Raw genomic sequence first — 14,672 nt, 5'->3', positions numbered from 1 at the left:
GGGGGTTAGACATGAAGTTAAAAAAATAAAATAAAGCTAGTTTACAGATAAAAGCATAAAATGCTCAAGTGATTAACAAAGATCAACAATATCGTGTCTGTTAAATAATACATACGGTATTCTTCCCAATATTATTAAAAAGTTAAATATACTACCTTGCAACAATGTGGCATATTCTTTGTTCTACTCAGTTGCACCAATTTTAAGACAAAAAAAAAAAATTGGTAAAAGTTTGCTTCTCAGTTTCCAAAGTTACAACGATAGCTGGCTGTGCATCATGGGAGAGTCAGCTTGGCTACAGTAAAATGGTAAAGGCAACCTATACCAGCACTTTTTTACCTGAAACCGATGAGCTAAAAACGACACCTTTTTGCAGACCAAGGGACATGACTGCATTAGAACTACAAATATCAGGCACAGCATGTCAGCTCTTGCTTAAGGAGAACAGAAAAAGTGATATTTAGCAGCCTTATTCAACCATTAATGATCTAAGTTCACGGTTATATCAACCTTACTATCTATATTTTCTAACACTAGTACTTCTTGAAAACCTGGCATGCAGCCAGCTCGGCAAATAAAGATACCCCAATCTCACTGCAATCCAGTTGTTCGGCTCAGCTGGCAGACCCAAGATGAGCGAGCACTAGGCTAAACACGATGAACCAAACAGATCACAATGAAAATGGCTGTGTACCCTCAAGGACCATCATGTAATCTTGTTTTAGCTGTGGCTTTCTAAAAGGATGCACACAAAAAAAAACCACCAGACATGGTGCAATAAATTTGGTGTTGTCCAAACTAACCAAAAACAATCATGTACATTCATCTTACCACCCCTCCCCCCAAAAAAACAAAACAAAATAAAAAAAACAGAACCCTCGCTTTCTACTAAGAGCCTGGTGCTGACTATTTGCCCACTACAAAGTCTCAACACATGAAGGCAGTGAGTGTAGCTTAAACATTATGTCATTATCCAAGATGGCAAATACATCAATTTAGAATTCAGTAACCATGAAATTCCTTTAAGAGCCTTCTGTAAGCTATGTAAAAAGGTTTGTAGTTGTCCTAAATCATTATTGTAGGGTTTTTGTTAACTGCTCTCTCATTGAACAGTATGGTTGTTTGGAAGACATTCATTACCAGAGCTGAAGACTGGATCTCTGCTAGAAGTTAATGAGGAGAGCAGGTAACAGAAATATTTATTTTATTTTTTTTTTGCTTTATACCAAGAGACCTGTCTAAATTTAGGGTAACCCCACATTTCAAGGCTATAAACACAACATAAGAACAGCTGTTATGGTATGAACATTTCCTCAGCTAAACAGACCCAACAATTCTGTACTGCAAAACATTCACGGTAACCATGTTTAATAAAAGAAAAATTAAGTGTACATAAGAAAAAAAAAAAAAAATGCTCAGAAAGGATTTTGACAGGAATAAGACCATCACTTAACAGTCTATGACATATACAATGTCTTTGACAATGCACTACGTAATGGTGCTAAGAGTAGTGTGTTTGTGTAAAGAAGTATTGCTGACAATTTTGGCTCATGAAAAAAATGGAAAATCAAGGCAGCGTCCTGGCATCATAATTTAGCAGATGTTTGGATAGAGATGGAATATATATATATATATATATATATATATATATATATATATATATATATATATATATATATATATATATAGCCACTTTCTAAAGACAGAATTAGTCAGTCCCATTGTTTCCATCTTGTGCAAATTCGTGTCAGATAAACATTTCGTAAGCAATCCTGTCAATTGCTTGTTTAACAAAGCATGTAATACAGTAACATTCATAACTAGCTTGCACAAATCAGAGAAGGTTTACGCTTTGGCCAGTAAGAGGACAAACCGTATTATTGGAAGAAACTCAGTAGATGCATAACAATTTGCATATATGTTCATACTTAAAATGAAAGAAAAATAAAAATAAATCTAAGCTTAAAAAAAACAACTTTGGTTGCTGTATTTGCTATTAACAGGAGCACCAATTATTCTATCATCTATGTACAATAGTGTTCTACAAAGAAAATTAGTGTTTGCCATACCTAGCAAGCAAGCTTGCAACATTTTAATTTAGAAATGTGAGCAACAAGGGCATGTTGAGCCACTACAAGGCATGAGATTAGTATCAAGTGTTAACTGGATCAAACAGTACACATACTTTGTAAGTGTACTAAGCCACCATTTGGCAGCTGTGCGTATACTATGGGACGCAAGGCACATTCAATGTATAGCCTTCAAGGTGTAGACTGACAATGCAGAACCTCAATAAGTAGAGGGTCATTCACGAAGCTGCCATACCTGCACACCGATAATTACAAGACAACTAAACTCAATAAAAATCCATGGGGATATAAGCACATTCACAGAACGATTGGTTTCACCAGCATCTATCTCAAGATGACAGGTTGGGGGAATTTCCGTTGCACATCACTGGTGAGCGGATTGAGCCTTAGCTTCAGAAGCCACAGCCAAATATCACACAAATGGGGTATTCGCAACGGGTTTTCAATAAATCTTACCCCATATCACTGCCAAACAAAACATGCTGTAATTACCAAACAAGAAACAGGAAAGTTTCTCTGCAACAAAACTATGATTCACACAACAGAATTCCTGCCAGACACCATGGGGGAGATTCAAAACAGCACAAGGAGGGATCATTAGTTGGACTAATGATATCTTCTCGCACCCTCCTCAGCGTGCGAGGAGAAATCCGACTAAAGTGCTGGCCATGAGGCTGTTTTCCAGCTTAGCGTGGCGCCAACAGCCTCGCGGCTGCTACTGCAGTCAGATAATGGCTGTTCTCGCGACTAAACACCCAGGTTAAGTTGCGAGAGCCGGCATTCTCCAACTTAACTACTTCCCTGTCAGCAGCGGGAGTTGAATAGCTCCCTACCGGCGCTATTCAACACCCATTGAATTGAGCTGCCCCCCCCCCCCCCCCCAAGCCATTGTACCCGGGCCCATGTGCTAGACCAGTGGTTCTCAAACTCGGTCCCACAGTTCATGTTTTGCAGGTCACCCAGCAGGTGCACAGGTGCAATCATTACTCAATTACACATTTTAAAAGGTCCATAGGTGGAGCTAATTATTTCACTTGATTCAGTGTGGGGACATGGAAAACATGCACTGTTTGGGGTCCTGAGGACAGAGTTTGAGAACCTGTGTGCTAGACCATATCTTGCATTAAAGAAAAGTAACACATTAAATATACAGTCATAATAAAGGCGGGCTCATATCCATTGTAAAGGCGCACTCTCTCTCTTTAGAATTCCTATATATTAAAATAAAAACCTAAATCTGCATTTTAACTAGTTACTGATTTTAGTGTGCAGTTATTTTTTTCCCCTTTGGTGAAGACAGGTCTACCCCCCCCCCCCCCCCCCCCAAAATAAAATAAATCTCCAAAAAGGAGCTCATCTTACATAATAAAGGCCGATATCCTTGCTGTGGTGTTTTCATACATGTTCAACAAAAGATACGTTTAAAAATAAAACACGACAAATGTATTTTGTTTCTTGTTGGCAATACAAAACAGAATTCTTCATTTTAAATGTGCAATAGTTAACGGTAGATACAAGGGATTTAATTAAACGCTCACCTATATATCTGAGAAATTAATTTATTCAAGAACATATTGCCTTGAGTTACTCTCACCAAATGTAAAGCACTCTGAAAGTGTTAGGTTACCGAACAGATCACAAAAAAACAGGAGGGAGGGGAAAATGATGGTGTAGGGCGGAGCCGGCAGGACATTGTCAGAAACCCACAGCTCAGACCCTATTAAAACTTAATACTGGGAACAACTGATGGGCAAAAGAGCTCCACATTAGAATAATGATTAATTGTGTTAACATTGTTGGAGCCAAATCATCAATGTACAGTGTTTACCTAAGGAAATATTAAAAAAGTCAGTTAGAATCTGGTGAAGTCCAATGTTAGGCATCTTGAGGCTAATGCCAGTCTGCAAAACTTTACAAAGTGAGAAAGGAGGAGATAATGTAGGCCCTAACAAAAAAAATGTCTCTTATTCAAAGTAAAATGCCTTGCTACAAACACTCGTGCAGGTCACTGCACCTGCGTGCTATATTGCCGTGATAGGAGGTTTAACTGCTGCCTACTTTCAAAGACAATCCAAGCTCGTACCCCGACACTGCCAAATCTCATAGGGACTGATTGCAAATGAGAGGGATTCTGGGACATTACTACTTTCATAACCTACACGTCTGGAAACCTGTGGCAGGCAGTCTAAATGGCAGATGGAGAAAGAGGAAAATAGAGCAAGATTGTTCGCATTTTAGGAATGGGTCCAAGTCACACTCAGCTGAAGTCCTCATCAGGGTTCTGTTGATCCAGCAGACGCACATGTGTAAATGGAAAGTGACCACATTTTCCGTTGCACTCTCCTTCCCATTGACCGCTGACGTTAATCTTTGTTACTTTTACAAGGTCACCAACCTGTAGGAAAACAAGAAGGGGAAGAGGTGAGTTTTCAAACAAAAAAATATACACCAAATTGCAGGTGTGCAAAATATAAAAACACAGTATTGGGACAGGAATGGAGACTATATGGGAAGTAGAAGTATAGTACCTATATGGTGTTCCTATACAACATCAGCTTTGTATTGGCTGCTATTAGCCTCACCAATGTGATATCGGTCTAAATTGGCCTTGTGCATTTTACAAACAAGTCAAAAACATTGTACAAGAAGACGATTTTGTTTTATGGTAAATAACGGCTGCCAAGAGGGAGGTGAGCCCTTCAAACATCCTGCAAATTACTGAATGGCTTTTACACAAGAACATTGGGAGAGAAATAACTGGTGAGAGCAATCTAACACGCTAAATATTTGCAAAATGGTTTTCAGATTTAACTTAGTGAGTCATGGCATGATTTGTGGGGGTAAAAAAAAAACAACTCCAATCCAGTTTCAAACATGTGACCTGACTGTACGCAGGTTTTAGGAGCATGATGCTTTGTACTTCGCTTTCATTAAAGATCAAGGAGCTTCCAGTATGTAAGGATTAGGCTTATTAATTTTCTCTATGCATAACTCCACCCATTACCCCCTCCTCCAAAAGAGGACAATACACTTCTGATGGCACACTAAACCTATATTCATTTGATGTTTTCTAATGTAAATATAAAATGTATTTGTTATATCAAGTCACTTTGTAGAATAGTTATTGCCAACTCTGTGAAAGCTTAATACTGCTATACATAACCACTGATTCCATCAAAATCTTTTTTTTTCCTTCTCATCCCTAGATCACATAGAATGTATGGTCCAAAAATATGATACACATGCAAAGGAGTCAGCCTCATACCCAGAAGGTTAATGTCCGCCTGTAAAACAGATAGGAGTTTATGTATCAAGTAGTGAAAAGCCTGGAGAAGTGGACCAGTGGAGAAGTTGCCCATAGCAACCAATCATCTCCTACCTATTTTATAGGCTGTACTTGATAAATGCTACTTCAAAGCCGATTGGTTGCTATGGGTATTAGTGATTAACAGATTACACTCAATTTACCTTCTACTGGATACAGGAAAGGAGAATCTACAATTGCAGGGTAGTACGTAGCCAGAGAAGCGACAGTGATAAAACCATTACCATGTATTAACCCATTTCAGCAAAGCCAGACAAATATCCACACTATATGGAGAACTATTCCCTCCTTTAAACCTTTATAAAGAATACCACTGAAAGAGGCGGAAATGAAGTTGTAGGTCTTAAGATATTTCTGCTGTCTAAAGATCAGACTGAGTCCCCTAATTTAATAGAAAAGCGGTTCAGACAATACAATGAGATGTCCAACAGGAAACTAAGCAGATATAAACATGAGTCAACTTCTCAAGTCCCATCTGCAGCTTCCCTAGACAGTTTCCGATCCTCACATGAACGACTGACTGAAAATTCCCATTTGTACTTGAAATAATTTAGTTTGGGACTTCCTTCCTGTCCAGCTCTTTATACTGCAAGTCAACTGTGTAATGACTCAAACTTTGGTCACAGCCTTCATAGCTACTTACGTGGCAATCTAGTTAATGCGACTTCATGAGCCATGCAATAAAAACACCAAGTGGATTCATAGCGAAGGAAAGAGAACCAGACTGTATTTTCTGCACAAATGTCTTGAAGTTATTGGGGGGGGGGGGGGGCGGCGCTCATTTACCACCACCACGTTCTACAGATGCTGGCTTGAATTGTACTGTTAGCTCCTATGTAAGGACAGCTCGCTCTCTCATTTATCAGACTAGACTGCAGCAAGAAATGAGTAGGAATTTTATACAGCACCACGGCAGCTGGGTGTTAAAGCTGTATGCAGAATACGTTGTCCAACCAAATATATTTTCACTGAATGTGTCTACAATGTGTTATAAATACACACAAGAGCCCAAATGAAGCCTACGGGTTGAGAGCAGTGGCAAGACTTCGGTGACGTAGCTGCTAGATTTAAAGTGATCATTTGTTTTAAGAATATCTTACCTTGCCTTAAATAAAAAATACATATGTATATAAAATATAATAACTTGCAACTTTAAATCTAGCGGCTAATTTGCTGAAATCTCATTGCTGCCCACAACTCAAAGGCTATTTATTACATTTGACCCCAATGATTGCGCCTATGCTAGGGGTAATAAACTGAATAAAAACGTAATATGGCAGGGATTTGGATGTTACAAATAGCTTTCTATTATGCTGACTCCTTATTTTGTACATTTACCAAAGCCCTGTTTGCAGAGTACTTGCAGTATTGGGCCATTTCAGCTACAAAGCATTTCCAAGCAAAGTTCTTCTACAGGCGGCATCACAATGATACTGTTCCGCAAATTGTATAGCCAGGTGGCATCGGCTAGGAAAATACTCTGTGCGGCACTGACAACATACAAAAACATAACACTAATGGGCCGTTTCAAATGTTTGCACAGGCGGCTGTCAGTGCCAGGCATCCGACAGAGCAATTCAGTTGCTGCCCCATTCGGGAGAGATAGCTACTGGGAGCCAGCATTTCTGCACGCCCCCTTCTGAAGGGGCAAGCCAGAAATGTGTGATAAATCCAGATTTTGGGAGCCCTAACTTTAGACTGGTTTGGCCGCTTTATGCTGCTAAACACCGTCTAATTAGGTGAAACAAGCGCAATAAGTAATGGGCTCCCAAAAACAATTGAATTGCAACATTGGGCTGCCATGAATTAGAGAGCCTTAAAAACAAATGAAGCACCTCAGAGGTCACAGCTTTAACATGGTACCAATTGCAAATGTTATGGAAATAATAGAGAAACACTGAATAACTATGAAAACATCTACCATGCATTATACATAGTAGCTATGCTGTTAAAAAAAAATATGTTAAAGGTTAACTTAACCAGCTTATCATGTCAATTTTAGATTTTTATTTGCTGCAATGAGTTTCACACATCACGGTGCACAACACACAGCAAAGACACTCAAGGAAAGACAAGTGTAGATATTGCTTAACCAATGCCAAGTGTCATGGGGCATACACACGATCAGATTTTTCCTTCAGATATGAACGATAACGATTTAAAAATCGTTCAGTCGTTCATATCTGAAGGAAAATCGTTCATATCTGACATGCCTGAACGATGGACGATCAACGATGCGCGTTCCCGTTTGTCAGATAACGATATCTGACATCTGATGGGTTTGCAGTCAGACTTGGACGATTCCATTCATTTTAATGCAGTCAAAAATCGTTCAATCGTTCAAAACTTTGGTAAAATCGTTCAATCGTTCATCTGACAAATCTGACCGTGTGTACGCTCCATCAAGGTGCGTACACAGTGGGCGATTAAAGTGGACAACTGAATGATAACGATATAGTTATCGTTCACTTTATCGTCCATTTTTTCACCTAAACGATGAACAATACCGACCAACGACGCGCGTTCCCGCAGGTCATTCGTCTTTATCGTTAATCTGGCACACATGCAGGCCAACCTGACTACATTGTCAGGTTGCTGCATGTTGGGGAATGGGGGAGAGAGCCCGGCACTGAACGATATCGTTAATGATATCGTTCAGCGGGTGTGCTCAATGTCATGAACAACATTGAGCACACCCTGCCAGGGACACACTAGACGATATCGCTCAGGGAGCATATAGTCTTGTGTGTATGCTCCTTCAATGTCTACTAGAATCTTACAGACAAAGGCTATATAGTGCACCCTCTATCACTGACAACTATATACAAGCCCATACTTCCAACATATATACGCCACTCCACAATTGGTTACACAAAATAAATTATATATAACACAACAGACAAAAAGTCTCTGGCACTCACTGTTAGGTTCTGCCATTCAATTGAGAGAGAAGTTAAAAATAGTATTGCTGCAATGGTGGCATTCAGAAAATAATAAACTGGAAACATATACTGAAGTCAGTCAGGAATGATTAGTGTTCCAATATAAATGGGACGCACAGGAAGAAGCTTAGTCTTACTACTACTATACGAGATCTTGGGGCAGATGTATGAAGCAGTGAGAATGGAGAAGTGTGCTAGTGGAGAACTTAAACATGGCAACCAATAAGCTTCTACCATTTTATAGAATGTACTTGATAAATGCAACCTCAAAGCTGATTGGTTGCCCTGGACAACTTCTCCACTGGCACAATTCTCCCCTCTTCACACTGCTTCATACATCTACTTCCTTGTACCTTACTGCTGCCTAGTGGTGTGCATGGTACAGCTAATAAAGTGATATGGTATGTAAAGGGTACATTCAGAACACTGGGCCTGATTCAGACCCAGTCACAAGCGCTGAGCGCTCGCAACTGGGTCGATGTTTGCCCACTGGACATGCGCACGACGGAGCCTGCTCCGTCGTGCGCATGCGCGAGACCCGGCTAGCGACGAGTGCTCAGTCGCTCCGGGTCTCGCACCAAAGGGGGCGAGCTGTCGATGGTGATTGACATCTCGCCCCGTTTGGTAGGCGTGGCCGGGGGGGGCGTCACAAACGGAGGCGTTCCCAAGCGCCTGCAGTTTGTGGGCAGACCCACTGACCTCACCAGTGATGTCAGTGGGAGAGCATCCGCTATTAGAGCCAGAAGCTCTCTGGTGCTTGCGGCCACAAGACCCTACCACAAGGGTCTTGTCGCAAGCCCGATGGTCTTGACCATCGTGACCATCAACCTGGCCGCTCGCTATAGCTGTGGGTGGTTACCCACAGCTATGCGAGCGGCCAGGAGGCCGCTCCAAAAACAAAACAAAAAACACCCCAATTCAGAGCAAGCGCTCTTTCAGAGCGTCAGTCTCTGAATCAGGCCCACTGATCTCCATGGGAGGCCACTAAAGACATGTGACATGCATGTTCAGTTGCACAAACACTGGTACCTCTTACAGCACTAGAAAGTAGCAGCCAAGTGACCGCATATTAGAGGGGCTTCCAAAACAGACAATGCTGATAATTAAGAGTTACTAAGATATATGCAACACTCACGTAATTATAAAGAATACTCTGTGAGCACTGCCCTCAGTGCTTCAGGCAGAAGTAATGTGCTGTACCTACCACACTAGACATAACCCTTAGTAAATGAGGTACTTGGACCCAATATAAAAAAAAACACTAGGATGTACTATTTAAACTGCAAGACGAAAGAACAGATTGCAGGTCCTAGATACTAGTTTTGCATAACAGTTAAATACCTTTCAAAATAAAGTGAAAATTTAGTAGCCTAAACTTTCCTACTGAAGACATTTTTCTTCTAGAACTTTACCCAATCTGTAACACCTTACATATATAAAACTTAGTTTAGCCTAAATTATGACTGCATTTGAAAGGAAAACCAATTTGAAAAGACAATCTTCCTTGATGGCTGCGCCCGTTATATACCTCCAAAGCCAAGGCTGTCTTGTCGTAGGCATTAGGGACACGCTTCTGGATAACCCTGGCAAAAATGGGCCCATTCTGAAGGTTAGGCAGCGGAGTGTTGACACTGGGCTGGGCATAGGGCCCTGGCTCCGGCCCACCCAGTGGCTGCGGATGCGAATTTTCCTGGTTACCTCCAATCAGAGCGGGCCCGGGAGTTGGAGGCCTGTACTTTTCCACATAAGGCACAGGTATCATGCCTCGTCTTCCTTCGCTGTCCTCAGCATTCCACCACTGCTCTTCAGGTTTGTCCCGGATCCTAAGGACGTCGCCCTTCTTAAATGGGAGATCTTCATCATCATTCCCACTAAAGTCAAAAAGAGCCCGGACAAACTCTGCTTCTTCCTGTCTCTGGATCACTCCAGACTGCTTAGATTTGGAAACAGGCTCTATTAAAGTGGTAGTGTCCAGATAATGTATTTTATAAAATTCCAACAGAGCAGGTAACGAGTCAAACTCTTGATCACCTATCCGGAATCGGGATTGATTCAAACCTGGGAAAACAAAATAAATAAAATGAGTACTTCTTTTTACCCTATTGAACAAAAGGACTACTCTTTTCCCAGCACTGAAAAAAGGTAGAGATCCGATTTCAATACAGTACTTTCTAAAACATATCTTGTACAGTTTGTCAATTTTTCTCCATTAAAATAGTTTTTTCCCCCCATCAGCCTAACTCATCCAGTATGCTGCAAGCAAAGGGTAATTACAATGATCCCTTATTAATGGATAGTAAATTCCAGTGGTCCTAAAGTAACAATATCCATGCTTAGCACAGGTGACTTAATTAGTACCTTAGTAAGTATGATTATACAATCTGTGCACAAGTATGGATATCCTTAAAACCTGGACTGTTAAGGTGCCTTGAAAACAGAGGCCCTGATTCAGAGCCGGACGCTCTGACAGAGCACTCACTCTGAATCAGGGCCGTCCCTCTGAATTTAAGAGCGGCCTCATGGCCACTCGCATAGCTGTGGGTTACCACCCACAGCTATAGAGAGAAGCCAAAATGATGGTCGCGATGGTCAAGACCATCGGGCTTGCGACGAGAACCTTGTGGTAGGGTCTCGTTGCCGCAAGCCCTGGAGTGCTTTTGGCTCAGAGCCAAAAGCACTCCCACCACTAGTGATGTCAGTGGGGCTGGCCCCAGACGGTAGGCGTTCCCATGGGAACGCCTCCGCCTGGGCAGCCACGCCCCGGCACGCCCACCAAAGGGGGCGTGCTGTCAATCACCATCGGCAGCACGCCCCCTTTGGTGCGAGACCCACAACGACGGCTTGGCCGTCGTTATTCGGGTCTCGGGCATGCGCACGATTGAGCCGCCTCCGTCGTGTACGCGCACACTTGGCCAACATCGACCCGCTCGCGAGCGGGTCTGAATTAGGCCCAGAGTTTCAGAAACCCTGGTATAATCTATAGTCTGCATATATAAATACAAGTAGTATGTGCTTCTGTAGAAATAGCGCACACAGAAGGGGGGTAATTCAATTACCCATGATGGTCGCTATCACAACCAAATAGGGTGGAAATGTGCGCAGCCAGGTATTGCGACAATGATCTGAGGCACATCCGATGCGATTTGAACTGCCCACAAGGATTCCAAATCTACATAATATATTAGAAGAATTCTAAGTTGTGTTGTAGAATAGACTAACAGTTATAAATCAAATATTACATATATCTCAGTAGTACATATATAGTTTCAAATGATAGTGTTATGGTGGATTTACTTGCCCTAGTTTTGAGGCTTTATTGTAGATAAATATGGCTTGTGATACATTTTAGTTTACTGAAACTATATAATCCCACTCATGTTAGTTTTGTTACAATTGATAGCCACTGAAACACATTTTTACATAGTTCTCACATGAAGAATGCTTTCTTACAGCACAGAATGTCTAAAAAAATCTTGGCGGCTAATACACTAAAGCACAGACTGTGATGCGATTTTACAGCTTAGCGCAGCGCTAACAGCATCCTGGCGCACTTAAGTCTGAAAATGCCGATTAGCACGACTGAACACCCTACGTTAGTCTCGCTAAATGGCATTCTCCGACTTAAGTCCTTCTAGTCGGACTTAACATGCTAAGTACGACTAAAAGCACTTAAGTCGGTGAATTGAATAGCTCCAGGTCTTCCTTCCAGGAATAGTAAGCAGTTTTTAAAATGAGTGCCCTGTAGGCATTCCATGAGGTTCTGTCATGTAACCAGGCAATGCAGATGAATTACATCCCTCACATCACAGGAACCTAACATTCAGTAATGAGCTATGGTGCAGTGTACAGGGTAGATACTAGTAATGTATCTAGCCTACAGGTTAAGGTTTGGTCCTGAATATTTCCAATTCATCTTTGTTGCCAAGCGACCATTTCTTACCTAAGCTTTCATTAATAAAGATTGAGCATGCATTTCTCATCACAGTACTGCCCAGCTTGTACTGTAGTGTTGAGTTTTGGACACTAAGGCAAACTTGCTACAGTAACTGAGGACTCAAGGTTGTCTGCACAAAACGTAAGATTTGTTGCTAACAATATGCAATAATAATTGCCCTGTGATTATTAATATACTCAAGCTTACATTTTTAATGTACTGTAGTAACAACGCTCGCAAGATGAGCACTTGTTATACCGTATTCCATGAAAGCCCACTGAATATACATCTAGGCCAGAAAGTAAAACTTTTGCACTGCACAATAAGCAATGTGCTCTGGCTGGTTTGCCAAGAGATTGCAACTGGTCCTCTCCTTTAGCAGAACTCCCATCTGCCGCCATATAGATTGGTAGCTTGATTAATTTGCAGATTGTATATAACATAACCAGCAGTGCCCCCAGAACAAATTCCCACATGCAGCACCACCTTAGGTCATTGCTAGGTGTAGACAGCACCTTATATTTTCCTAGGCTGTAGTGTCGCTTTAAGAGACAAAGGGGGCGATTTAACAGATTGTGCCCACGTCTGTCAGTGCCGGACGCCCAACGGGAGCTATTCAATTGTTGCTTCGTTCGGGCGCAAACAGCGGCAGGCATTTCTGCTCGCCATCTCCTGAGGAGGCGAGCAGAAATGTGCAGAAAGGCTGGTTTGGGCACCCTAACCAGGACTTTAGGTGTGTTTAGCCGCTATATGCGATTAACCCTGTCTAATTGGGTGCAACAATTAATGGGAGCCCAAAACAATTGAATTTCTACATTGGGCACCCATTCGTTATCATGGCACCCAAAACAATTCTATCGCCTCCTAAAGGTGGAGATATACCAAACCTTGAGAGATACAGTGAATATATTGCCCATAGCATCCAATCATCTTCTAGCTAGCATGTACTTAGAAGTCTATAAAATGACACTTAGAAGCTGATATAACTAAATCTGTCTGCAACCAGTCCTCATACTAGCTTTAAAAAAACCACTAATACACAATTTGCAAAAGAAATATGTTCCGGATATCAGCAGGCTCTCAGTACTAACTAGTAATGGGATTTCTGCTCATAAACGACCACATTTAGAGTTCGGAGTCTGTACAGCTGAAATGTGCAATTTGAGGAACCCATGTTACACTACAAGGAGAATACATTTAAAATGTGTGAATCAATAAGTGAGTTTGGGGACTCCTAGCCTATCTTGGAATTGCAGCATATAGCTACAGATGCTCAGTATGTGTGCTACATGCAGAGATAGGCCACATGTTACATGCATGGAAAACATCACTCTTGGAACATGATTACACCGGGTATATTTCACACTACTGCTGGATTTAACCCTAATTCTTAATGAGCCTCATGGTACAGTGTAACAGCAGGTGATGACCCCAAAGTAGGGTGCAGGAAACTTTTACCACTACGTGGTGAATTTAGGACAAGAAAGGCGCACTTAGGACAGAGGTGACTGGGGGGGGAATACAGCCTCCGTGTCATGGGGTATTTGCAGCTAGGCCAGGGGGGAATTGGGGGAGGGAGTGTGTAACTAGCACAGTGACTGGGCGGGTGGGGTATGTACGTGCTCCCACTCACCGGGCGTGCTCTGGCGGCTGTTGCTGACGCTGTTGATGATGTAGTGGGACACCTTGGAGTTCTCGCTGACGGAGAGCACGTAGTCCCCCGGGATGGTGGTGGAGTCGCGGACCAGGAACACCCCGTGCCTCTGGCCCTGCAGCAGACTAACCGCCTCCTGCCGGTTCTGCCTCACCCAGTACCAGCTCGCCCGGTCCTCGGAGTCGAAGTTACCGGCCATGGCCTGTTCCCTGTCTGCCTCTCCCCGGCTCTGGGCGCCTACCGACGCCGCCCGACACACACCCGCGACACCCGACCTCACTGAGCCCGAAATGGCGGCACAGGAAAGGTCTGACCTCACCTTCCGGAAACACGTCACACGGGCGCGACTATGTAGCGTCATCCATCTGCACCGTCAGGTAGCGGCGCCCCTTGGCCATCTTTACGTGGGGAAAATGATCTGCCACTTACGTTACACGGTTGTGTGAAATATTAATACACACAGGAGGTCCCGCAATTGTTTTACCGAGGAGCATGTATTATTATTAATAATAATAATGATTAAAAAAAAATATATATATATAAATAAATACACAAATAGGCTTCAATCAACAGCACACAACTATCTGCGGTGCCTGAGGTACATGACCGCACCATTTAACTGGACCAACCAACTGAATTTACACCTGGGGGTACAGAATTACAAAACACGGAACGTGTGTAATCTAGGTGTTGTCCTGGATAGTGGCTTGACACTTAAGGTGGGTAC

At 42.3% G+C, this 14,672-nt stretch overlaps 1 protein-coding gene across 1 annotated transcript; it reads right to left on the bottom strand.

Moving 5' to 3' along the window:
- Positions 1–3,633: 3,633 nt before the first annotated feature.
- Positions 3,634–14,330, bottom strand: CRK (CRK proto-oncogene, adaptor protein). The gene is made up of 3 exons (XM_088454761.1): positions 13,925–14,330; positions 9,886–10,415; positions 3,634–4,485 (listed from the first exon to the last, which is right to left on the bottom strand). Exons 1-3 carry the CDS (start codon positions 14,304–14,306, stop codon positions 4,348–4,350), a joined length of 1,050 nt encoding a protein of 349 aa, XP_088310887.1. The 5' UTR covers positions 14,307–14,330; the 3' UTR covers positions 3,634–4,347.
- Between the last annotated feature and the right edge of the window lie 342 nt (positions 14,331–14,672).

Source organism: Taudactylus pleione, unplaced genomic scaffold, assembly GCF_031769625.1.
Source record: "Taudactylus pleione unplaced genomic scaffold, aTauple2 ptg000040l, whole genome shotgun sequence".
Classification (NCBI taxonomy): domain Eukaryota; kingdom Metazoa; phylum Chordata; class Amphibia; order Anura; family Myobatrachidae; genus Taudactylus; species Taudactylus pleione.
This window is presented reverse-complemented; position numbering and strand designations above follow the sequence as displayed.

Excerpts from the sequence above, each read along its gene's own strand:
- CRK (XM_088454761.1), bottom strand. The coding sequence starts at position 14,306 with ATGACGCTACATAGTCGCGCCCGTGTGACGTGTTTCCGGAAGGTGAGG. Across the intron at positions 10,416-13,924 it reads CAGCCGCCAGAGCACGCCCG|GTTTGAATCAATCCCGATTC; the intron begins GTGAGTGGGAGC and ends TTGTTTTCCCAG. Across the intron at positions 4,486-9,885 it reads AGACAGCCTTGGCTTTGGAG|GTTGGTGACCTTGTAAAAGT; the intron begins GTATATAACGGG and ends GTTTTCCTACAG.